Source organism: Neopsephotus bourkii, unplaced genomic scaffold (assembly GCF_033783945.1).
Source record: "Neopsephotus bourkii isolate Nb327-2 ecotype Australia unplaced genomic scaffold, CSIRO-AGI_Nbou_v1 NB_234, whole genome shotgun sequence".
Taxonomy (NCBI): Eukaryota; Metazoa; Chordata; class Aves; order Psittaciformes; family Psittacidae; genus Neopsephotus; species Neopsephotus bourkii.
Window position 1 is genome coordinate 2047552 of NW_026900744.1, and position 27056 is coordinate 2074607.

The 27056-nt window shown below is 37.4% G+C and overlaps 1 protein-coding gene across 1 annotated transcript in view; it reads left to right on the plus strand.

The window, feature by feature from the left end:
• Nucleotides 1-27056, plus strand: part of FAF1 (Fas associated factor 1) — a 170723-nt gene that overhangs the window by 24070 nt on the left and 119597 nt on the right. Inside the window, exons 3-7 of the mRNA XM_061344844.1 lie at nucleotides 11847-11893; nucleotides 14909-15117; nucleotides 18495-18586; nucleotides 18935-19023; nucleotides 26711-26816. Coding sequence (XP_061200828.1) covers nucleotides 11847-11893; nucleotides 14909-15117; nucleotides 18495-18586; nucleotides 18935-19023; nucleotides 26711-26816 — 543 coding nt within the window. The remainder of the gene's footprint in view (nucleotides 1-11846; nucleotides 11894-14908; nucleotides 15118-18494; nucleotides 18587-18934; nucleotides 19024-26710; nucleotides 26817-27056) is intronic.

Sequence of the window (27056 nt, forward strand, 5' to 3'; positions counted from 1 at the left end):
AGCACAGGTTGCAGTCGATCCCATTGTTTGTCTGCACCCGTCCTGGGTCGGTTGCCTGCAAGTTGTCTGTTAGACATCAGAAAGTGGTCAACAGAGCAACTACAGTTTTAAAATAAAATGGAGCCAAACCCAATAAAAACATCACATACACGTTCTGACGCATGCAAGCAAAGAAACAAGCTTACAAAAGGGAGAATAAAAGCAGCAAGTGTCTACCTTGTGTGTTCTAAACTTCTGGTTGTTTTGAATAAAACTGCTATTTTATTACAGAGGTTGGTTCCTTGGATTTTTTCTCCCCCCCGCCCAAAACTGAGGTGGTCTTTGGATTTGTTTTCCTGTTTGGATGACCCTTTGCTCTTTCAAAGGAGGTTGAGAAACTGCTTGGATCATGTTAACATTGCCACATCTTGTGATTTTCATAAGGAAACCCATGAAAGCTGTAATCAAAGCTGTAGCTGCTGATATTGTGTAAATATCCAAGAATCTTAATTTCACAGTGTTCCCCTGTAAAAAGCGAGCCTGGGAAGGAAGAGAGCAGACTCTGGCTTGTCTGTAGAGAAAGATTTGACAACTGAAATGAATTGTTTTCTTCAGCTGTAGTCTGCTATTCCAAAACTTCTAGATTGCCATGGATGTGGTTTGGGACTATGTAGGTAAAAGAAGAACTCTCAAAATGCCCCAACAAATAACAGCTAAATTGGGTATTAGACCCAGGGGGATGTTTGGTTTCTTCAATTGATTTCTGTCTTTTTTCTGGTTTTGGTCCTTAAGGCAGGGGAATACAAACTCTTCTTCCCCCACCCTTGAGGAAATTGCTGTGTCTCAGCTTTGAAAAAGGTTATTGGGAATTTGGTGAGAACAGTTCTAGCTTCTTTCAACTGCACCTTTGCTGAAATGCGGTGCTTATTTCACAGAAGGAGTCTTGACAGCCTCGGAGCTTGGGAAGACTGGAGCTTTCATTGTGGAAAACTGGTGCTGTGCAATGTCATTCTTGTCTCCTATGTTCAGGCGCTGCTAAAATATTAACATTGTAAAATCATTTGTTTGGTAGGTGGCTAACTGTATTTAGGGCTCATTTTGGTCTACCATGTTTAAATGGATTGAGGCCAAAGGATGTGTTCGCAACTTGATGGAAACCATGAATTAGGCTTAAATACATGAATTATTTTGTCCTTCAATTCGAAGGCAGTCGTTTGGGAGGATGAAAAAACTGATGGCTCTCAAGGAGGTAGGGATTTCTTTTTTTTGGGTTTAAGGCAGTTAAGAGTCATGGCTTTAAACATGTGTTTTCTTTAGTGCTGTTTCACATATGCTTTGCAGTTTTGTTGATTCATCAGAAGGGGCTAATTCTTATGTTGCTGATTGAAGGAAGATGTAATGGGGTATATATATCTTACCCATGGGGGAAAATGTGTACCTTGGGCAAAGTGTCTTGTAGATGAACACCCTTTTGTTCCTGTTATACTGGAATAATTCTTCAATATCTGAAGAAATCTGCATTTTTCATCCCTTCACAATTTTAGCTAATGTAATAGTTATTTTACAGTCTACTAGATGATTTTTCTAGACATTAAAGGGATAGTGTTAATCTGAAGTAGTTTATTTTGTTTAATAACTATGGATTTTAGTTTTTCTAATAGAAAAAGCCTGCTGTGATGATGCATATGAAATGTTAATGTCTGCCCAGAAAGATTGCGGAGGAGATTTTTAGGTAAAACTTTGCTGCCAACAATACAAAGTAAACTGTGTCTCTCCTTTCCAAATAACAGATGGGATTTAGTTACTTCAGAAATAAGCTCCTTAAGTTTTTCTTGCATAGTGATCAAACAAGCAATGGGAATAATAAACTTAAATTTCTGCTCCTGCAAAAAGACTCATTTCTTGTAATGGAGTTTTGTGTTCTGAGAATAACTAAAAAGCAGCACCTGGGATCACAGTAGTGCCTGATAGTATTGCTGTAACCATATGGATGCATTACCCACCTTGTCGTATGTTTTATATATATTTGTTATCAGAGGTTGTTACCTCTGTATTGGCAATTTCTGTGAAGATTGCTTACCATTAATTTGTCCTGAGGCATTTGAATTTAAAAGCAAGTTTCTAGAATATATTAATAGTGAAATGAGTGGTAATGAGGTATCTGTGAGGAGTTTGTAGTATATTACTCTGTGACTAGTTGGACTGAGAATTGCATACATCTTACAAATGCGTGTTTGAGTCATGCTGGGAATGTATGAGTAGGAATGAAGTAAATGATTTAAGAACCAGCACCTGTGCCAATGCTGTGACTATTTTCCAAGTGACCCTTAATTGTGAAAGGTTTCACCACAGAAACCAGGAGTCATCCAGATCCAACAGGTTTTCAAAGCTGAGTATTTTAAAAATGGATCTACTTAAAATACTGTTGAATATCTTAAGAGTTCTGTCCTAGTTTCATTTAAAGAAACTCTCTTTAGCTGGTCCTGGCAGACCTGGCTTGCTGCAGTACCAGCAGGGTAGCATAAGGAGAAACAAGTTGCAGGCTACCTATTTTGGCTTGCAGTTTTTCTGGTTTCCAAATTTTTAAGCTTAATCTTGCATAATTATTCTTTTATTATTCATTAGCGATTGGGTAGTCTGTTGACTAAAGCTGGGGTGATTTGAAAACTGTTGTATAAGGCGTTTGATGTTATTGAAGCATTTCAATGAAGTCTGTGGGCAGTACTTGTAGGAGTTCTTGATTTGTCTCGTGTCCTGAGATTTTACCCCTAGTAGTACTTGCTAAGAACTATCATGTTATACAACAAATGATTTAAGAAAAACCCCAAACTCTTCATTTTAGTGTTGTCATTCAGAGTTAAATAATTAAAATAAGGAGAGAGGTAGAAATGTGGGAATTCAGTACATGGGTATTTTTTCAGGCATAGCCTTTGTTTTATCCGACTCTCTTGCTGTCTAGCTTAACATATTAAGTAAAAAAAAAATGTTTTGACATCATACATAAGCATTACTTTCTGTTACTATAGAAGGTCAAGCAGTATTAATATAAAAAGTGATGTTACTGAGTAGCACCACCATACATATATGTGTATCGAAGTACTAGGCACATCATGAACTCCTCTCCCTTTCTATGTGAAAAAGCGGGTAGTTCAGAGTAGGTTATTTTCCTTTATTCCTGCTGAAATAGTTTCAGCTTGGATAGATACTGATCAATAAGCTTCTTAAAAATCTGTTCATGTTCTTTATTTTCATTACTCTAGGAAAAACCGTCAAGTTACGAATTTATTATAGAGATTGTGCTTTGTTTGGGGAATTAGGCAGTGACAATATAAAATTAAAGAACTGTGCAAGATGTGTATTTTTTCCCCAGGATTATACAAGTATATGTAACTGTTGAAAGGCTTCCTAGTGCATTTCGGCACGTTGTAGGAACTACAGGACAAAGTTTGCTGAAGCCACCAAAGAAGTGGGGAGAAATGGGAAACCACATCTAGAGTGCTAATTGTAAACTATTTCAACGCGTGCTCTCTTGCTGATGAAGTGAATCATCTGTATGAATATATTCATGTGGCATTTTTTGATGAAATGTTAATTTTTTGCTTTATTAGCGATTCTATTGTTTTGCAGCTTTTCATGAAGTACATTAGCTGTAAAGAAAGCAAGCTGAAATAAAGCAGAATGCATAGAAGACATTTCATTGTAGTTCAATTACAGTTTTTGGTTAAATTTTAACCACGATGGGGACAAATGTTGGCATTCTATAAAAACCTTGTGGGTGTAACTTCACGTCTAGCACTTGGAAATACTTTGGGACTTGCAAAGCTGGGGAAACGCCATCAAGTATAACACAAGCTACAGGAAAAAGCTGACTCATTTCTTTGCATTGCAAAGCCTGCCAGAGATAACAAAGGTAGAGGTTGCTTCTGCAACTACTGGGGCACAATTAGTAATTTTTTTAATTTAAATATGATTGCATTCATTTAAAAAACCAAGCTGAAAAAAATCTCTTAGAACTTACAGCAGTCATTACTTGTTGAAGTAATGGTTTCGAAGTAGCTGTGTATGTAGGAAAGTGATAATGTATCTTGTTTGTAAAAAGCTTCTGGTCTAAAGTAATTGGTATTTCTGCAGGTTTTATGGAATTTCTTGTTTAGAATAATGCTTCACAGACTTGACTGTAATAGGCAAGAGCTGATGGTTGCATAAAGCTGTGCAGAAGTTACCTTCCTCTGCTTGGGAATCTCATAATACAATCTCAAGGCCTTGGGGCATAAAGAAGGGATTGGATTGTAGCTGATTCCAGCAAACCTTTATTATTAATCCAGATAGACTGCAGTAATTGACTGATATTTGCAGTCTGTTTTTGTCAGCATCAGTTAGTGAAGCTTCTACTGTTTATTCCTAGGTTTTTTTACCTCGTTGCAAACTGAGCAAGAAAAGTCTATGCATAGTCTTCCTTGCTTTTTATCCAGTTTCTTGTAACCACAGTATCAGCAGGGCAGATGAAATGTTTTGACACGTCTGCATCTGGCATAACCTGTTATTATCAGTTCTTTTGAAAATACAAGCCCAAATTAGTATTTATCAAAAAGAAATGTATTAGGGGAGCATCATTTCAAAACATTTACTATATGTATCTATCCATATATGTGTGTGTGTGTATATATGTATATATATATATATATATATATATATATACACAGCAGAACCACTGCAAGTTAGTTTCATTGTAAGAAATACTTCTGTGCTCAAAAGGAACTAATAAATCTTTGCTCTTCTCCTGTTTTGCTTTACTGTTGTATATAAAAGTATGTTCCTTTGTCATGTAGACTTATAGTTTGGAAGCAATTTTGAATGCACTTTTGCATTTTTGGTCCTTTCATGCGTGTTTTATCTTACTAATGCTTTTCTTTATCCCTTATCATTTAATTATTTGGTTTTCCTCTCTGGATAACATTTGTTCAGTTTTGGGTTTTGTTTCGTTTTTTAAAGCTCCCCATTGTACAAAGCATTTGGAGTCTTATCATCCTTTTTTTTTTTTTTTATTTGAACACCAAATAATGGATTTAAAATCTTTAGGATAAACAATTTATCGTGTGAAAGCAACGAAATTAGAGTAAGAATATTGTATTTCAGGGGCAATAGCACATTTAGCCCAAATTAGAAGTAGAATTAATTGCAATGGAATTAGAATTGTAAGCAGAATAGTGGAAATGACCCTTTTGATGATGTGGAAATATATAATAAAATACAAAAGATAAGTATTTTTTCCTAGTGTATTATAGATCATTTAATGCAGGCCTTTTAGTATATTTCATTACACTTTTAGCTTTTGAAAAAGCAGGTTTAATTTGCTTGAATTTAAGCAGGATAGATTGATAGCACAGAGGAATATTGGCTGGTATTTCCAACATACAAGAGTTCTGTAGCGAGATTGCGTATGCAGGATTTGGTGTTACAGTCACTTGTGTAATCAGACTGAGAAATCAATCCAAGATTAGATGCTGAAAGGGTCAGTCAAATATTAAAATAGGTTTCTGTTTGCTTAGTGTGGAACAACAAAACAACCACATTTTGGTTATATTTCAAAACATAGTCCTGCTGCTAACACGCCTTTCTCCAAGACAGGGAGCTGCCTTTATTTCTTTAATGGAGAAAACAGCATGAGCTAAACTTTGAATTTGTGATTTGAGGTAAATTGTTTTTATATCAAGGAAACTTTCAATATATAGTGGAAAGAAAAGGCAAAATGATCAGGAAAGACACGAAATACAGAACTTTGGTGTTTTGTTTTGGTTTTTGAGATTACCAAATTTTTTTAAACCAGAAGTAAAATCTAGGAGTTGTAGCACTTGGGGAAGAATATAGATTCTTGAAAGTCATAAGAAACAAATCCTTTCATCCAAGACAGCACTTAGTGTTTCATATAAATAATTAAATATCTGAATTATGACGCTATTACAGTACATTGAATACAACAAACATTATAATTACTGGAAATCTGGAAATGTCAGACCTACAGAAAATGAGGGTGTTGGAAGAAAATGCTTTATGAGCAAATTACTCCATTATATTTCCTCGTTACTTTCTGAAGCAGTTGTTACAATTTGATTGGACATCTTTGGAGTTTGGCTTAATCGATCTGCTATCGCAATTCCTATTACTCTGTGTCTCATTTGTGTATTGTGTTTGTTTAATGTAAACCACCTCAAATTTTAGCTAAACAGATGTAAAGTCTGCGTGGCCTTTATTAAGTAGACTAAAATGGTCTTGCTTGCTGAATTCAGTCAAACCTAAATAAGGCTTTTGAATTCTGTGTGAGCTGATTGATACATAAACTTGTACTGGTTGTGTTAAGCCGATATGGTTATTTATCTCAATGAAACTCATGCAGCTTCCACATGTGCATGGCATTTACGTCTCCTTAGCCTTTTCTTCTGAAAGGGTTGATCTGCCAGCATCATACCGCTTGAACTTGCTTTCTTCTTTTGCTTAGAGATGTGTTTTCTAATGCCCTATTTTGTAAGGTTGATCTTATGTCGTGCTTTGTAAAAGCTCTTGCTCTTCTTTGTGATAGGGGTTGGAATGGGGAAGGTTTCAAAGGACAATATCTAGGGTATGGTTGTATCTGATGGCCAAAACCATTGTGTGGTGTGGAGATGGGAAAGGAGAGGGAACAAAGGTGGCCACAGAGGAGGATCTTTGCCCACCTTATTCATTGCAAAAGCCTTTGATTGCACTTTTTGCCTGGGGCTGCGTTGAATTCTGAAGGTAATTCATGTAAACATCACTTTCAAATTCTGCAAATCTAAAAACTATCTCCTGTCTGTAGTTCATGAAAAGAAAGGGATTCCCCACCTTGCTTGAATATACAGTCAGTATATGTAGACATCTGCTTGTAAATAATATGATTGGCAAATCCAGTCCATCTTTGTGATGACCACTGAGAATTTTAAACTCGGAAGTTTAATGTTTGTGCTATCTAAAAGACTATGTTTTGTCCGTAATTACTCATAGGACCTTCACTACCCTAAGAGGAGAGTCACTGTAAGACATGCTTAATTACTTTGAAATGGTTAGTACTATAATTGTATTTTGAGAGAAGACATCAACATTGTTGCTTCAGCTTATTAAGAAATGGTGGTTCTTGGTTTTGCTAACGCTGTTTTGTTCTCATAAAAGATAGTCACATTTAGTCAGAACTAACCTATTTACATTAATACTTCCTTAAGGAAAAGCTTTAAATTTCAGAGTCCGCTTCACAGCGTTCTTTAGGCACTTAAATAATTTCAGTCTGTAGAATACTGCAGAGTTTCTGCGTTGCCCAAACTCTTAATGAATTTGGTAACCTTTCATTAACCTTATTGCTTTATTCTTTCCTATATTTCCAGGAAACAAAAAGTTGGATTAATATATTTTGATACTGTAATTTGGAAGCTTGCTGTTGAAACAAACACTAAGGAAAGTGTTATTACTTTGAACCGTTGTAATTGGTGCTCAGTCCAGTATTCTGTCATGTTCCAGTTTTCCCATTCATTTAAATGAACAAGATTGTCAGTAATGTTTATCAGTATATCCTCTACTGCTGGATGGTGGAGTCAGAGCACTTAGGATTGGAAGTTACTTCTGGATGTCAGTCTGGTCCAAAGCAGGTCCAAATGTTTGACCATTTCAATTCCTGGGTATGACTGAGGACACTAAACAAAATGTATAAATCAAGAATAACTAAATTTGGCTTAATGATTTCCTAAAATAAATTGTAGTTGTTTTGAATGTTGTAACCGAACCAATAATGACATCCCCCTTTCTATCCCTCTGTACCAAGTTTGAAGTGTTCTGCTAGAGTTTGTGTATGGATAGCACTGAGACACACCTGAGATTCTTAGCTTTGGGAAAAATTCTAGAACCTGTTAAAGATACTGTGGTACCAGTATCTACCATTGACTTGTGGATATACAGTGTGAGAACAGTGTGAGCACAGAGTGCTGCTTCCCTGATAGCACTCTCAGCAACAGGTTATTGGAAGCTGGAGAAATTTTCTGAATCAGGTATGGTATATTTAATAACCCATGAGTAGATTTAATGTGCTAGTTATTAACATTGTTTCTAGGGTAATACATCTTTTAAATCACTGTATAGCAGTCACACAGGCTGCTTTGGATGGGCAAATGATCCCCGTTTGGAAAGACAAAAAAATGTAATATCTGTGAATGTTTGCTTAACCGTAAGAGACCTGATCCTCTCTCAGAGGGGACTGACACTGGGGAAGAACAGCCTGGAACAAATCCTGCCGTAATAACTTGTTCTTTTTAAAAGTTGGTTTTAATCTTTTTTTTTTTTTTTTTATAGTCACAACCTCCCTCCTGTGAAATTCTAAAGCAGATGGTTTTTCCTTTTTCTTATTTTCTTTGCAGGGTCTACTTATAGATGTCTTGTAAGAACATGGATAGTTAATATTTATGCAATATCTACATGTGCACTGCTACCATTTGCTGTCTACATAATTTTAGTCTTCTATCTTGCTTAACAAACAGTGTCCAGAGTCTTTATTTTTACAGTGTGGTTAATAGAGGTCTTTCCATCAAAAAAGTACATAATGCTGCTGCTGTTTTTTTTCTCACTACTGCGCCCCTTAAATGTCATCAAGTTTACAAAACTGGGGATGTGAACAAATGAGTTATTCAAGTTTTAAAGAAAATAGCTTGGAGCCTCTGTCATGTTTAACCCCTCTAACTAGGCTTAGAAGAAGTTTGAGCTGATTTAATCCTCTTAAGACTGAGACCTGAGCTTTGACAGGAGAAGTGTGGAAATGCCATGCTGTTATATTTCTTCATAGCTGAAGTACTTCTTTTTTCCTGAGTAAAGAGAATTCTGTTGCACCAGTAGATCATTATTAGTGCGGGTCTTGTGGTATAAAAACCTGTATTTGCTCTCTATCCTACAGATGCAAAATAAAGGATATTTCTGTCTTTTAACCGATTTACCTGTTTATTGACAGAAATGAAATGAATGTTCCTGAAGAGTATGAGGGGGGAGAAAATCCAGAAAAACACAAACAAACCAAAACCTCCCACTCTTTCCTGGAGGTTTATTAGATGAGCATGATCAAGAGCTCTGTATGACTGCAAAAACCACAATGATGATAAATGAGACATATTGTTAAATAGAAACCACTGATTCTTGCTATGCATGGTGGATAAGCTGATTTAAAACTGATCTAGTAGGAAGCTTTGTTTTCACTGTAATTTGATACAGCCTCATGGGTAGTTGCTGTATTTTATAGATACGTGTGTCCTTTTTCCTTGTCTGCTTTTTTGCTATTATTTATGCAATGTTTGTTTCTAGATACATGATAAATCTTATTACAATATCACAGTTACTTAGCTGAGTTCAGCAGTTGTACTTTCTGATGTTATGTAGCCTTAACTATTAATTGAAATTGTAAAAAATCATGTTTATGTATTCAGAGATAAAGAAACTATAGCATTTAAATACTGATTTAATGTAGTTTTTTGTGTTTATTAAGCACTTAAGCATCAAATTTTTTCAATGTCAATTTGTAAAAATAATAGATGATGGGTGTCCATAGTTCAGTTGTGCAGTATATGACTTTGGTCTCCTGGAATACCAGGGAATCTCTGAGCTTCTAAACATCAGTGTTGTCCTGGGTTCAGCAGTAGCAGTCATTTTTCTCTTTCTTACTAGCTGGTGCAGTGCTGTGATTTTGACTTTCAGCCTGGGAACAGCGCTGATAACACCGATGTCTTCAGTTGCTGCTCAGTAATGTTTAGTCTGACCAAGGACTTTCTAAGTCTCATGCTCTGCCAGGGAGGAGAGGAAGCTGGGAGGAAGCACAGACAGGACACCTGACCCAAACTAGACGAAGAGTTATTCCATGCCACAGCACACCATGCCCAGGATGTAAAACTGGGGGCAGTTACCCAGAAGGGCTAGTTCACTGCTCAGTCAGGCAGGGTATTGGTCAGCGGGTGGTGAGCGGTTGTAGTCGCTTCCCTTGTTATTTCCCTTAGCATCATTATTATTGGTGGCAGCAGTAGTGATTTCTGTTATACCTTAGTTACTGGACTGTTCTTACCTCAACCCATGGGAGTTACATTCTTTGGTTCTCCTCCCCATCCCTCTGGGAGTTGGGGGGGAGGGGGTGGAGGGAGGGAGTGAGAGAGAGACTGCGTGGTTCTGATTTATGGCTGGGCTTAAACCATGACAAGTGTTGTCTTCATCAGACACCATTCACCAGATACACCTGGCCAAACAGGTCACATATATCTGACATGACAGTGGATGAGTTGTGATAGTAAAATGCATTAATTGCTGCTGTTACAGCAGCAAATGGAGATCAGCAGGATGCTATAAGCTCTCTTTAATCTCACTGTTAAGCTTAACAAATATATACCTGTGAACACAATAGTGATTATAAAGTTCATCAAAGAGCAGAAATAGAATTAGTCTTTTGAAGTCTGTTTTTCTTCTCTTCAGAGTTTCTTTTGAATTCTTTCTCATTCCTTGTGAAATTCCCTCCTGTGTTATTCCACCTTATCTGCCCACTGCTGGGCTAAGGTTGAAAGTCTGAAGTTAGATAGGGTTCTGATGTCTTTACTCCCATATTTTCTAGCAAGAATCAGAACAAACTTTAATCGGCTAAGGAGTAAAACATGTGAGTCCCCTTCACCAGCTCACATGGTATCACTTTTCCTGCTGCTCAAACCTGAGAAGTCCTAGCAATGAGATAATTTTAAAACACGTTTTTGGTGGTATAAAGCAGTCTGAAATACAAGTTGTCCTCTAAATACTTGAAGAAAGTCTTATTTGCTTTCCAGGATTTTCCTTCATCCCGACTTACATATAAATTCAAAGTTTATATTAACTTCTATAGCGTCAGGTGTGCTGGAAATGCATCAAAACTTTCTGCAATGTAGACTGGATCAATGCTGTAACAGGCTGAGAAGACAGTTTTACCAGAAGTGGGGTTTTGAGCTTGAAACTGGTGTACATTGTAGCTCTTTTAAAAATTATGTATTTTAATATGAGATAGAATTCCTTAGGATATTTTCATAGATAGTAACTCTGCAATGTCAGATAAGACCAAATCTGAATGCAGCTTGTTAGGTTTGTACTTGCATACCTTTAAGTTATATTTTGTGTATTCTGATGATCTGGTCAACCTGGGATATTAAACTGCATAAATCTGACTTTAAAAATACTTCAGTTCTACCTGAAGATTGTTTGAATTTTGAATTCCCTGCCACATGAGGACTTTAGGAAGCTGCATGGTATTTGTACATGTGAGCTAGAAGGAGGCTGTCTGGAAGTCATAGGTGTGATCAAGGCATGTGTGCTGTTGAGTAGCTATTTCTGCTGACCTCAGCAATTCGTGAGCACATCAGGCCTGCAGCATGCAGTGTATGTGCAGCTGTGCAGGTTTAAAGGTTCGTGCAGGTCTGATACTTCTGGGAGACATTAGATTTTCTATGTATGTGCTGTCTGGCAGCCTTGTCTGCACAGTTAGCTCGATGTATTGAAAGCCGTATGTTCACTGTATGTATATACCAAGTGTACAAAGTGTTAGCTTTACTGAGCGTGGGCTGTGCAGTTTATTCCTATGCATTCCACCTGGACAATCCATCACAAGCCCACAGGACCCTGAGCTTCAGTTTTGTTCGTTTTCACTTAAATACAATTTTTTTTGATGCAGGAATTTTAATGACAATATCGTTTACCAAATTTATTCACTGAATGGAGAACATTTTATGGCATATTTTAAAGCAGGCTAATGACTCTAAAACATTATAGAAGTTCTGATTTTGTTGCTCTGCATGCTTGACTCAAGACTTGTTTTCTCTTTCCAGGCAGCTATAAATGGTGTAATACCACAAGAAAATGGCATTCTACAGAGGTAAGTACAGAAGACTGGAGCAGTACACACAGGGAATGATGCTAGGTAACAGTTATGGTTTTTGTTCCCAAATCCTGATAAGATGTTGTAATTCTCTTTTTAAAGTACTTTATGGAGCCGCAGATTCTATTCCTGGCAAAGTGGATTTAACGTTCAGTTTTTCCCATAGTGATGGAGGACCAGCTCAAACACCTATTCAGATTAGTTAGGGTTTATTTTGGATTTGTTGGTTGTTGGGTCATTCTCCACAGGGTGTTACTGTAAAGTCTGGATTTTGGTGTGCTTTCTTAGGTGTCAGGACTTGACACACAGTGTCCAACCCCAGTATCTAAAAATCTGCAAGGTAAATCCACAGATGTTCTTGGCTAAGTATTTTCTTTTCCCTTATTTTTAAAGGTATTGCTATATTGAAAGGCATTTTTAAAGGTATTGCTATTCCATGCTTCCCTATCCCTGGACTAAAGTGTTTGTATTTTTGCAGGGATTTTCTGGGGTGTGTGTGTTGTATTTATTTATTTATTTTAAAATGAATTCGAGGTAGCAGATACTGTGTTAGACAAAGTGAGGTTGCTTCCTTCTAAAAGCAGCTTTACTGATTTTCTGTCAGCTTCTGAATGAAATTTATGCTTGTATACTGACGCTTGGCTATCTTGAAGTCTCTGAAGCACCAGCTCCTAAATGCTGATGAGGCAGCTGGAAACAGCAGAACAAGAACTGAGCTATTTTAGAGAGACAGTAAAACAATGTTTAAAATTTTGTTCAGAAAAATACTCAATGTACTATTTTAAAAAAGTTTAGTGAGGAAAAAAAAGATCCATAATGTAGGTAAGGTGGTGTTTTGGCATCTCTGTCAGCACTTACTAAAGCTGTCATTAAATAGTCAGTTTTTGATTCAGGAAAAACCTCGTTTGCTCAGAAAAGTTACTAGATGCTTAGTTACTGTAAGACCTACCTAGACAAATTGAGATCAAGTCTTAGTTGTGTTGATCACTCTTTCTACCTGCATTAGTAAGTCCTGACCTCAAAGCGTTTGTATTCAAAGTACCAACAGTTTTGGACCCATTTGGTCAGGAGGAAGGAGCTGGGGAGTAGTTACACCTGACTTGGGTGAAAAGCTGGTCCAGTGTCCACTTCCAGCTCTACTCCACACTAATTCCTTAATGTTTAGAAATCAGACAGTCAAATGTGTCTCAAATAATCTTCTTTTTCCTTCCAGTGGAAGTGCTTTAAAAGGGGGCTCAGAAAATTTAGCAGCCTTGTTTCCAGTGGTTTCCAGATGAGGCTTATTTTACTGCTGTGAGGCTTTTTATATTCCATTAGAGGTTGCCACTCAGATATGTAGGATGCTTTTTGTGATGGAATCAGATAGAATTAATGCAATTGGTCTTGAAGTAAATTAATTTTTTGGTGGGGAAAAAGTATATTTTGTTTTATAATTCAGTTGTGTTGCTTTAAAAAAGTAAACAACAAAATCTAGTCCTGAAAATAAGGATATACATTGCTTCTTGGGTCTGTTAACAAAATGGTTATAGTATTCAGTTTGTAGCTGGCGATCAGATTAGCCATCAGATTTCAAACAGTAACGTATCACTCCATAATTATGTTTTTTTTTTTAATCCTGAAAATAAGGCTGTTTCCTGTGCTCATTGGACCTCTGAAGTGGGTCTTTGACCTTTGAGCAGAGGTCTTTGAGCATGGGTCTTGGTAGCTGGGAATTCATCCTTCTGCGCCTGTTGATGTCAGAAGTGAAGGAGCCCCTTGTAAAACAAGGGGCTTCATAATTTACAAGCGTAATACATCATTCTTTTTCAAATGTGGAAGGCACAGTGATGGGGTTTGCAGTAGCTGTATATAATTTCTGTACTTCTGTGACATGCCTGCCATCCACATTGATGCTTTTTAAAGTTCAGGCTTCCTCTAGATGACAGATTTGACTTGCTTTAAGGATAATTTCTATAGGGAGATCTTGAGGTATTTCAAGGGCAGAATACATGTTTAAGAATGGAAATGAGACAACTTGCATCTCAGCATCTCTAAATCCTTCTTTGCTTGGCTTCCATTCTCTTAGTGCTTACATTTCTAGTTTGCATCCTCTGTCATGATACCCTGTAGCTACCCAGTCTTCCTGATAAGAACATCCTCAAGGTAAAGCGCTAGGCTTAGCCTGTGAAGTTTCTTACCTTCCAAATTTGATTTCTGTACATCATAGATTTCTTGCCCTGGGGTAAAGTTCCTGAAATTTCATGTTTTGTTACCTTTGTTTCTAGTCCCGATTATATGCTGCTTGTGGAGAGATTCACTGGGGAAGATGAAGTGCTTCTGGGTAGTGAGGGTTTCCCAGATTATTCTGACTTGTAATGTTGAATTGAATGTATGGGGATATTCTTATATGAATGTCCAGGAGGCTTGAAGGATTTTGAACTTAAAGGCAAGCTAGAATTCAGCGTTGCATTACTCTTGTACTTTTAGGTATTTTTTTTTTTGCCATATATACCTCATTATCTTGATTTATTTACCTGAAGTACTATCTTCACATCTGACTTGTTTTCCACTAATTTGGTATTGGAAGGTACCAATCCATATGCAGTATTTTAAGCTTTATTTCTTATTCTCACTCCCATTTGATACTAGCCCAATGATGTAGAAGGCTGGTTGTTGCTATGGTGCCAATTCTTACATGGTGACAGCACTCCCAGAACAGGAAATAATCTTCATCAAGATACTTCTGATATTAATTGCATAGTGAACTGTAGACTGAAATAATGGATTAAATGCTTGTCAGCTAAGCTGTTCTCCTATATCGCTTCTGAGTTATTGAAGTGACAGTATTGATGATATGAAAGTTATGTTCTAATTATTAATAAACCAGTATTTTCAGATATGACTGTAGTTTATTCAAGAGGTATGTGCTGTAGACCGTAGTAAGTGACTAATACTGTTCATTTTGCTTTGCTGACTTTTATTTAAACATATCAAGCTGTTCTATTTCACCTTTCTTATCTGCATATCTTTCAGTGAATATGGTGGAGAGACTTTACATGGACCAGCATATGGCCCCACAAGTCATTCTACAGCAGCTTCTTCAACTCCTTCCTCATCCTCAGCATTTCGCCATGTAGTGCCATCTAGACAAATAGTGGAAAGACAGCCTCGAATGCTTGACTTCAGGGTTGAGTACAGAGACAGAAATGTGGATGTAGTACTTGAAGACAGCTCCACAGTTGGTAAGGATTTGTAAAGATGAAATGAAAATTACTGTGGTAAAACTGTTAAAAACAAACAAAAAAGACCCAACCCCAAAAGTCTAAATCCAAAAAAAAGAAAAGGCAAACTCAACCAAAAACCTTTCCAAAAAGAAGACTCCCACGAAATGCAGCCGTCACAGCTGCAAACCATTTTCAGGTCTTTTTGCAGCTTTTAAGAAAGCAAGATTTCACTAATCCATTGTAAAGGTTAGTGATCCCTCAAATATTCATTTTGAGATCTAGTTTTCTTACAAACTTGCTTCAGAAACAAAACTGAGGTTACTGATGAAGTTGAGGCATGAAGATGTAATTTGGAGTTAGGATTATTGTAGACACAACCTACTAATAAGCGGATGACCTTGGCATTTCCTTTTTGAATCTGTATGGCATCTCTTTCTGTGCAGGATTTGTGGCAAGATTAAAGGAGCTCTTTTCAGTGTGAAAAACATCATTGCATTCTTCAAAAATAACTGGTTTTGTGCAAATTAAGGTTTCTTTTATCATTTCTATTGTCTTTATCCTAAAACTGATGCAGTATGTTAGAAATACTCTATCGTTAGTATTGCAGAGTGTTACTTTTTACATCCCCCAAGCTGGGAGTTAGTTTGCTTCGCTAAGAAGAGTACTTTTAATTTTACATTTTTAGTGCAGACTCTATGCAGATCAAAATAAGGAACTATATGAAGAAATAGTTGATCAAAACAGTTTTCAGTGCAGCAGCCTTATGTCTGTGATGAAATTTTGAAATTGAAACTTTTGATCCTTATTTGCCTTTTTAGCATTCGATTTGGTATTAGCTAGTGCCACCTTGTGGTGATTATTTCGAATTCTTGCTTAGTGTTGCATGTTTTCCACTGCGCTCAGTTGCATCCATGCAAAGCAGATATAAAAGTCTGATAAAACAGAGTTCTGCAGCCGTAGTACTTAATTTTTGCTTATTAAATTCTTTCAGGTATAAATGATTGAGCTATAGGGCAGTAGTCAGTGTAAAACTTTTGTCTTTGTCTTGGCATGTAAAGACGCAGCCTTGTGTTAAAAGTCCTGAAAGGAGCAAGGCAAATAGTAACATTTCAGCTGTGATCTTCAGGAAAGAAATTTCTTAACTCTTTCAGGGATCTGCTTGGCAGGATCCCATGAGAGACTGTTCGGGAGGGCAAAAAGGCTCAAGAGAGCTGGTTGATCTTCAAGGACAACCTCTTCAAAGCACAAGAACAGTTCCTTCCAACATGCAGAAATTGGAGGAAGCATGGCAGAAGGCCAGCACAGAAGTACAAAGAATTTCTGACCAAGCTAAATGCAAAAAGAAAGTACAGAGAAGGTGGAAAGTAGTGATGGGCTACTACCCAGGAGGAATATGGAGATGTTGGAATATGGTTTAGAGCGAGGTGTCCCTGCCTATGGCAGGCGGGCTGGAACTTGATGATCTTAAGGTCCTTTCCAACCCAAACTATTCTATGATTCTATGTTGCCAGAGTGTGCAGGTTTGGAATTAGGAAGACCAAAGTTCAGGTGGATCTGAAACCACTGAGGGATTAGAAGGGCTTCTCTGTGTCCATCAGCATGAAAGGAAAGGCTAAGGGAAACGTGAGCTTGCTGTTCAATAGTAATTGCTGAAATTGGTCAGTGGGAAGATTATGGAGAAAATCTTTCTGGAAGCCCTTTTTGAGCAGAGGAAAGAAAAAAAAAGTGATTTGAAACACCAAGCATGCATTTGTTAAGGGCAGATTGTGCTTAATTAATATTATTTGCTTTATATGATTGGCTCTGTGGACAAGGGGAGAGCAGTGGATGTCACTTTGACTTTAGTAAGGCCTTTGACATTCTCTGCTGTAGTGTTCTTATAGTCATATTGCTAAGATAAGGACTGGATAAATGGGCTGCAAAGGGAGGGAGATTGTCTGGGCTGCTGGGCTCAAAGTCTGACTGGTAAGCAGTTACTAGTTTAGGGATGTCCCTCAAGGGTTGATCCAGGAGCCAGTATTGCTTATTGTCTTTATTAAAACCCTCGTCATTAAGGTGAGTGCTTGTGGCAAGTTCACAGTGAATACCAGATCAGAGAAAGTGAAGTGCAGGAATCCTGGACCTGGACAATCTGCAGGAGTGGAGACCTGGACAGCCTGAGGAAATGGGCTGACAGGACCCTCATGAAGTTCAAAGACAGCAAAGTTGAAGTCCTGCATGTACGATAGGATAGCTCTGTGATACCCTGTCTGATAACTGGCTCAGGGCTGACAGGCTACAGAGCAGCTTATAAAGAAAAGAAATAGGGGTGCATTAGCAGTGCACCCTTGCAGTGAAGGTGGCCAGCCAGGTACTAGGCTGTGTTAGCAAGAGTGTAGCCAGTGGATCCAGAGAAACAATTATTCCCTTCTATTCAGCAGTTGTAAGACTGCATTTGGAGCACTGCATCTGGTTTTGATGTCTCCAGTACAAGAAAGATGTTGAAATTCTGAAGTGAGTCCAGCAGGATAGTCAGGGGCCTGGAGTGCATGGCAACACAAGAGAGGCACAGGAAACTGGATTATTTGAGCCAGGGAAAGAGAATGGGAGAGGTAAGAGACCTTACCTCTGTCTATAAGTAGCTGTTGGGAAGACACAGAAAAGATGGAGCCATATCCTTGGAGGTGCACAATATTAAGATGCGAGGCAATGGATGCAGTTTGTAATATGAAGATTTCCCATTAAAGGGTTTTTATTTCTTTTTTCAGCTGAGAGTGGTGAAGTACTGGAACAGATTGGCCAGAGAAGTTGTCAGACTTCACCCTTAGAAGTGCTTAAGAGTCAGCTGGACAAATCTTTCACTAAACTGGTTGAATTAGACCTTTGAGCTGGCCTCGGGCTAGATGAGCTTCTGATGTACCTTGCAGCCTGAATTATTTTACAACTATAGTAGCTACAGGAAAACATGTTTTGCATCGAAATGTGCAAAACATTGAAGAAGTTGTCAGAGAGGGTAAATTGTGTGAACACTCCAGTTCTTCAGGTCAGGATGAACCATAATGGAATTAGGTATCAAAAATATGCACACTCCTTATTGCTGGCAAAGGCCATTGCTCCAGGTAGCATGCATCTGCAAATACATGCGTCTAGCATACACAGTGTAGAGCTACTCAAGTATGTGCCCAAAACATCAGATCCTCATGTGATTTTCCAGTCATTTGTGCTTTATGTGATTTCTTTTGCCTTCATTTGTCTTTTCTGTTTGAAGTGCATGTTGCAAGGGTAACTATGCTAAAAGCGGTTTTCATAGTAAATTATACCTTAGTCTTGTTTTTTTTTTTACCTGTAACTCAGTACTGTTTGAAATAAAGCAGTAAGTATCTATATTTTATATATTTTCTTTGTTTTCTCTTTAGGAGATATCAAACATATTCTAGAAAATGAACTTCAGATTCCTGCATCTAAAATGCTGTTAAAAGGGTGGAAGACCGGAGATGTAGATGATAGTGTAAGTTCTCAGCTGTGTTTTCAGTTAACTGAATTCAGAGTTTCAAATTCAACATACGTGGGTGGGAATTACAATGCACGAATTGTGAGTGTCAAACAGTGTTAGGTGTCTTGGGTGGCATACAAGGGGCTGTTAAGCACTGCAAAAAAATTCGGGGCAAATGACTTTAGTTTGTGTGGTCTATATGTTTAACATGGCCTACCTACAAAAAGGATGGTACAAAGTTAACAGCAAGTGTATCTTGAAGCAAAATATTTGGTGGTATTGTAAATAAGTATCAATAATTAAAAGAAACAAAATGAAACATCAGTTCTGACATGTTATTTATAATGATTTTTCTCCTTTCAGACTGTTTTAAAAACTCTACACTTGCCAAAAAATAATAGTCTTTATGTTCTAACACCTGACCTGCCTCCTCCTTCTTCAAGTCATTCTGGGTAAGTCTTTTAGCCATAAATTCTGCTTGTGTGATTTGATTTTGCATGGTTTTTATGAAGCCACATGTATCCTCGCAGGAATCTGCATTCAGTAAATACAAAGCATTTTCACTGCTCTAGGAAGTGTTGGGATGAAGTATCTCAGCATATCATTGTTGAAAAGGTGTGGTACAGGTACCACCACTTAGGTACACGCAGAATTTTACACCTCCCAGATGTGATGACTTTAATTTAACAAAAGTGTAGTGTGGAAACAAGAAAGTAGGATAAAAATATTTATAAATAAATCTTAAATTATTAAAAAAAGTCATTTGTAATCTTATAATCAGTTTAATGGAGCAGGCTATCTTACTTGAATAGTCAAAAAGTTAACGGTGAGTGTTCACGTGTCGGTGACTTATTACTAAGGTTTGCGAATGAAATGTTATTTTATAGAAGATGGAATCTTTACTTTTACAAAGTAATTTGCAATTTGATTACTTTAGCTTGTTTTCTTTCCTGCCCTTTCTCAAAGGCAGACCTGTACGGGCTCTCTAATCAGCAAAATACGGATTTTATTCAGTAGCCGCTAGAGGGTGCCCGCTAATTGAGCCTGGGATTGCGGCTCTGGACCGTGCTTGGAGCTGCTGAAATTGCTTTATCGTTAGACTGGAGAGTGCCTTCAGGCTGAGGAAGGAGTTGATTTTCTACCCTCTAGTCGATAGGAGGATATTCAACAAATACTGTCATATTGCTGGTGACGGAAATCTTGACAATCGATGGAAATAACTGGTTTCCTAATGACTAAAAGTATTTCTTATATTACTGAAAGGTACTAGTATGCATAACTGCACAAGTGTAACTGTCTGTGGAGGAAGGAAGAACGCTGATATGAATTATAATACTAAAGAAAAGAAGCATTAAAAGCAAGAATAGTGGCACGGGCGCAGAGAGGGGGTGAGCTGTAAGCGCCCTGTATGTGCAAACAGGAGCTGTAGTTGTGTGTAAGGACAATAAGCCATTGTACTTAAGCAGCTAAGTGAAAGACAGTGAAAATACTGCAGAATAACACTGCAGACACTGTTTTTAAAACAATCCATTTCCAATGTCAAAGTTTTCCACCCAGGTATCCCTGAATATTGTGGTTTGAGTATCTGATTCTGGAAAGCAAACTGGGGTCTGAAGAATGTTGTTTATTGCACCTGCAATAAACTATATAACTGAGTGTTTAAAAACAGTTTTTAGGCTTTTTTTAGTGGATGCATAGTTTCAAAGAACTTGCTAGTAAAATCAAAGTGGTTGTTACCTTTACAGTTTATACTTGTTTCATAGTGGAGATTAGTTCTGGATATTTTGAAGATAAAGTTGGTAGCTTTGGGATAGCAAACGATGATTAATTAGTGGCTACTTAAACAAGGATAATTTGAAGGCTAGATCATCTCCCTGAAGTCATAAATTCTAGATGAAAGGGGAGGCTTGCCTCCAATTAAAGCATCAATGCAGATCAAAACACATCTAATTGAAGCAATGTACCAAACGCAGTTACACTGTTTACTGCCTACTGTTAGGTCAGTTATTATTCAGATTAGTTTGTTACCCACAATTTTTAAAAGCGTCATGCTCACGTCTATTATTAATGGATGATAAGGAACTTTGCCTCTTACTTTGTGAGTTTATCTGTTGTTGTCTTCAAATGCTTTCTATTTTGAACTCAAGATAAATAGTCGTGATTTGGATAGCTCCTGAAAGTGATATATGAAAAGCTGGAGATTTCAGTGCATGGTATTTTATGTATATGCCCTTCTTAGAAGGAACAATCTGGTCACAGCTCTATAAACTGCAGTTTGTGCCTGTTCTTGACACTGAGGGGGAACAGTGTCTAAAACATCCTTTTCCAACATATTGGTGTGTAGGCGTTGAAGTTTATTGTGACAGACTGAATGGGCATAACCCACAACTAACTTAAAAGTAGCACCTAAATGTAATGGCAAAGTGATCCTGCAATTTAAACAAGCAAAAATCTCCTAGGGTGTCTACGTTCGTCAGTGACATACCTAAAGCTCTTACAGGTAATAGAAACCCAGTGAATTATTACCACATGCTGGTAAATTGAGGAGTAAAGATTAAATTTAAATGCCAAATACCACCTGTACAGTTACATGCCCTGCTTCTCCCATTTGACAAAGCCATACTTATCCATGCCTGATCTGAAGAAGAATAAGAACATGTTCTATGAACTGTGGGCAGAATGAAACCTGATTTCTGCTGAATTTGGGCCTCATCCCAGTGGCTGCAGTAACTCAGCTCCATCCCTCCATGGTTTCCACATCTCACCTACCTTTGACACTGTCTCCAGTTCTTCCCATGTATTTTGTATCACCAGTTTAACCTTTTTAACCCTGTATAGACAGTCAGCCCTGCCTCTCTTCTCCAGGTGGTAGTCAGGTAATATCAAAGGAAAAAAATCATATGCTGTGGGTAGTTGTGAGATCATTGGCTGGAAGTCAGCTGGATGGAGTATAAAATACTACACTTGCAATGCAGCCTTTAACTAAGGTGGGTAGTAAATTGGGTCCCTTTCCTCTGCCTGGCTGTTGAATTAGACCCAGTCTTTGAGACCTTACTAACACTGTCAGACCTCCTTGAAACTAGTGAATACGTTTAAAAGTTCCCGGGTAGGACAGGTGAGTGGAGAACATGATTTCCTTTGGAAAGCGGTCTTGAAAGGTGCTAAAGAATGTCCATCGTTTAATTGTCAAAGGGGAGAGATCCCTTGCACCAGCTTCATCAGATTTAGATTCTTTGCTTCCTTGGAGTGCAGTTATTTCCATTTGTTGCCTTGGGTGCTGCTTGGAAACTGGCCAGTTTAGGAAAAGGATTTGGGAGAATACAAAAAGGGAGCATCAAAAGCATAGGCATGTGGGTCTGGCCGTGGAGCTTGGTCATCAGGATCTTCTTTCTGTCTTGTACGTTCCGGGAGATGCTTTATATCAATTTTTTTCTTTGGTTGTAATTTTAATGAATATAATGTATTTTATATTTATACTTTTTTTTTGTGAACAGCTGAAAATCTTAGATACTTTACTATACTTGATGAATCATTGGAAAGTTCAAACCAGTTAAAAGCAGTTTGACCAGTCGCATTACTTGGTGGTTATTAGAAATGATGTATTTCTGCTAAGCAACTGTAACTCGCTTAAGAAATGTTATCTGTGTGGATAGGAAAAAACCCCTCACAACCCCCATCTTCCAAGTAATGGCTCCATGTATTGCTGAGTGCCTGTGTTTTAGATTGTTGTGGAGCAGTGGTGATTGTGGCATGGTGTCTTGTTGTATGTTATCAACTGTAGCAGAGTGTTAATTACAAACGATGTAACCTGCAACTCCAATTATTAGTATTGTCTGTTTAGCTGGACAGGAGCAGTGCCTTGCTTTAGTTACTTTGAAAGCTTCAATAAGAATGGTAAGATTAATGTTTTATTTTCACATCTGCTCATGAGACAGTTTAAAAATCCTGAAGTTTAAAATGCAATAGAATGTAAACAAAAGGGCTTCTGCTCATTTACATGTTAGCCAGATTTGCTAACTGATTGCTGTTTGAACCTAATCTACCACCTCCTGCTGCATTAGCTACAACAAACATTACATTTACATACTGATTTCTTATTTTGTTTTAATGTAAATAATCTGTAATTACAGTAAATTTGGACTTCTGTTGACATGAGCTTGTATAAATCTGGAAGTTTAAAATGGAAATGTTAATTACCTTGTGTCATACCTGTTTATGTAAAATTCAGAGATTCTGGGAAAAACCTCCATGTAAGTGAGAAAGATACTGCCTAGTGAGAAATACTGAATGTGTTCCTTAAAAACATACAGGACTGAAATGGAAAGGAACATTTGAACATTGATTAAGGATATACTTTCGGTTTCGAAGCTTAAAATATTACTAAAATGTCAAAGAAAAATGCTGTTAAAAAGCAAAGTTTACATAAAAAAAATCAGAGCATCAAGGCAATCACTTAACAATAGATACAACCAGTCTATTTTATATATTAAGTGTTACAGAAAAATAGAAAAGCAGTAAAACTGGGAGCTTAAAATATAATAAATATCAATACTAATACTGTCCTGCTTCAGACTGATTGATCAGTTGCTGTCTCTTAAGATTAGTTAGACATTTTTTGGCTAAATATTGTTTCTATTCTTTATTTATTAGACTTGTGGTTCATAAATTGTACTGAGTTCTGATGGAGTGAATAAATCTGTGCCAGACTCATAATTGAGTTCTGATATTTTGAGTTTAGTGGGAAAAAAAAAAAAAAAGAAAAATGCTTGCAACTTCCCTTCCTTGAAATTCAGGCCTCAGAAAGGAACATTTTTGTGTATTGTAGAGTTTTAACCCCAGCTGAATCCTGGTCTGCCACTGAGGTTTCTGTGCTGCATTGTGATAATGCTGGTAATAGTTCTATGTAGGCAATCCATATGAAATCCTAAACTGGTCCAAGCCTCTCTTGCTAGAACTGGTCAGATTGATGGCTCTGTTCGGGTCTATTTTCTGTTGTCTGGTTTTGGACTTCTTTTTTTGGGTGTAGGCAGAGTTCCTCTAATGGTAGATTAGTGCCCCAAAATACCATCAAGTTTCCTTGTCTCCTGTGCTGCATAGTGGAAGTATAATCATTCAGCTGAGGAGAAAAAAATGTAATGGCAATATATAACCTGTCAGCAAATGCTTTTTAAAGGTAGGGTTTGCAGGAGTGTAGAAATGGTGCTGATAAGAGCGGTCTGTTTCCAGCATTTAGTTTTCCCACTAATTAATTCTCAGATAAATTACATAGTGGGTGGGGGAAGGCAGAAATCTGTCTTGACTTTAATGGGACCTGGGGTTTTGCCCTGACTCCCCTTTCCTTTCATGCTGATGTTTCATTTGGAAGGCTATAGTCAGCTGTTAACATTTGCAAGAAAATGAAACTGCTTAATGCTCTTATTTTGTACATTTGTGGATAGCCTTAATGGCTGAAAATACAATTTTAATATGTTTTGGAAGCAAACAAATAATCTGGGGTAATCTATACCTGTAGTTGCTGGAGGAAATTAATCTGGGAGGGGATTGACATTGCTGGCTGTCCAGCTGGGTGCTCAAATCGACCCAGTCCCTCAGAGGAGTGTTCCTACACACAGGAAGTCATTGGCACAAATGGCTCATCAGAAGTGCCATCAACTCCTTCTCCCAGCATATATAGGCCAGGTCTTGTGGGTGTCAGGCCATATGAAATTCTGATGTGGGAGCTCAATGAATTGGATCAGTTGACCCCTGAATTTCTGTGCAAGCACAAGTAATACTTATATTATTATTTTTTTCTGAAGAAAAAGTGAATAATTAACCATGCACTTTTAATTGCTAACGCTTCAAAACCAAATTTATCCTCAAGTTTTTTTTTCATTTGTTTTTTTCAGACAGCTTAATTTTCAGCCTTTTCTTTGACTATATTCATCTATGAATGTGTACTGAGAATTTGCTTGTTAACAGCATTCAGCCTGTGTTGTTTAGAAATCCAGAAAGTAGAGGTGTCAAAATTGCTAGTAACTTCAAAAATTGAGGCTTTTAATTTTAAGCACTTCATTTAAATTAACTGTGTTTGAAGAATATATTTTTCCTTTTCTAAGTACTCTCTGCTATCACATCCAGGTGAAATAGAGAAGTGGAAAACCTTTTCTATGGACAGATGCTTTTTATCAGCATGCCGTATTTTGGATAGTGCTGAAGTGTGTGTATCACACATACCTTGAGAGGTAGAGGGTTTGATTGAACTAGCCTGTTTCATTCTGTGTTTGCATCAATTACAGAATGAAAATGTGAATCGTTATCAGTTAGCATCTACAGATACTCAGATAAGAGTCAAAAATAGTTATGAAAGCCTTGTGTGGTTCTGTATGGAGTCCAGAGCCATTCACATACGCTGTAATTAATGTTTTCTGAGCAATTAGTATGTGATTTGCCTCCAGTATTTGCTGAAAACAAATAAAATATCAGAATCTGGAAAAGCACAGCAGGCTATTGCTACTGAACGTTTGCCAAAAGAAAATATGGCTGTGGTGATGCAAAACCTATTCTTAATAATCAAATTAGAATTACCTTTAAAAATGGGCATGCAACTTCCCCCCTTTAAGTATTCTTTAGGACTTTTCTTACAAGATTTTCTGCCAAGTGCAGAAAACTTCATGTTCATCATAGATGACATCAGTTACATTTGGAGTGTCTCTGATACGCTTGATCAAACTTGGCATTGACAATGAGTTATATTTATCTTCCGTACCACAAAACTGTAAAAGATGAGAAATAGCACTTCATAACTTGCTTTGTAGTATGTGATTATTATGTTTAAGATGTCACAGAATCCAAATTAAGTTGCTGAGTGAAGATATTTTAGTAAGGTAATTTTTCTTGAGATGTTAAAGCAAATCATGCATCTCTTGCTAAAGCCTCCAGTGAGTATTGCATGGGTTTCTTACCATCTGAGCAGCAAAGCCACACATCAGTAATTGCAGTAGAAGTTAAAACTAACAAATCAGGTCTCAAATAATCTAGTAGTCTTTCTTGTCTTGTATCTTGAGGTACAGCTGTGCTCATGCTCATCTACATACCGAATTTGTCCTTTATTATCAAGAGGAATGGCATGTAGAAGTGCCATGGAATAGTGATGATGTGCAGGAAAAAGCCCCCAGTCTGTCATTCTTTTAAGAATATGTGATAAGAAAAAACTAGGATTGAATAAGCCCATTTTAATTCCATATGCCAGCAAACAGATCTAGTCTGCCTAAGTATTGTTTAGAAATCTAAGTTTATGTTACAGTGTTGCTGCAGTTTTGTAGCCTATATGAGACTTTGGTGGGCTGTAATTGCCATTCCTATAACAGAAGTCCTGCCTTCTATTTTGGAAAGTAGATAGCTGCATAATATTGTACCTAATGAAGCAAACAGGAGGCCTTTTTAACATCCAGATGTTTTGTTACCAGGGAAAAATACAGATAAGAACCCAGGTTTGTGACAACATGAATATATAGTTGGCCTGCTTAATCTATATTTTAAGAGTATTGTTATAATTCATATGATTAAAGAAGTTTTAATGCACATTTAAAGCAGCTTGGGCAGAACTAACTTTTCTAAATGCTCAGTACCCACATGAGAAATTTTGCTGTGGTTAGTTCTCCAGTTCTAATTAGCTGGGTTTATGTGCTTCGAATGAAACTAAGCGGAAGAATGTCCGTTTGGTTTATGCTTCAGGTAACCTAGAGAAGCGAGAGCATGCTTTGCCTTGTTCTACTTACCATCAGTTTTTAATGTGCATCGTAGCTTGATATTTTGTCTGGTCATCAATATGCTTACAAGTCTGATGTTAATGGCTTTATGAGTGCTAAATATACCCGATGTTTGTGAAGATAATGTGAGTCTCTCGATTTTGAGAATACTTAACATTAGAAGAGCTTTAAAGGCTGCAGTCACCTTATTAAGGAAGGAGTTCAGGAATGGCCTTTGGTCATTCTCAGCATGCTTCCTTGCATTTAAGAGTGAAAAGAGAGATGATAATGTTGTGCCTGGACTTGTCCATGTAGAGTTTAGGGTACCCTGGGGTTTTTGCATCCAACTGTAAAACAAGCTATAACATGCTTATCCCTGATTTTCTTGTTTTTCTTTCAACCATTTCAGGGCCCTGCAGGAGTCATTAAATCAAAACTTCATGCTGATTGTCACCCATAGAGAAGTCCAGCGGGAGTACAACCTCAACTTCTCAGGAAGCAGTACCATTCAGGAGGTGAGTGCTGTTTCACAGCTGAAGAATAAATGTAGCTCATTATAGCTAATGCCAGCTCTCTTAAAGAGAGTTTACATAGTCTTGATGGCTATTCCTTCATTTTATTCGACTCTTTTTTTTAGTTTAATCAATAGGATCATCAAGATTGCTGTAATTTTATTAAAGAACTTGGCCTAAAAAAAATAGTTTTCTATTAATTTATACAGAAAAGATGTTTCTTTTTGTTTGGTAGTAGCAAAA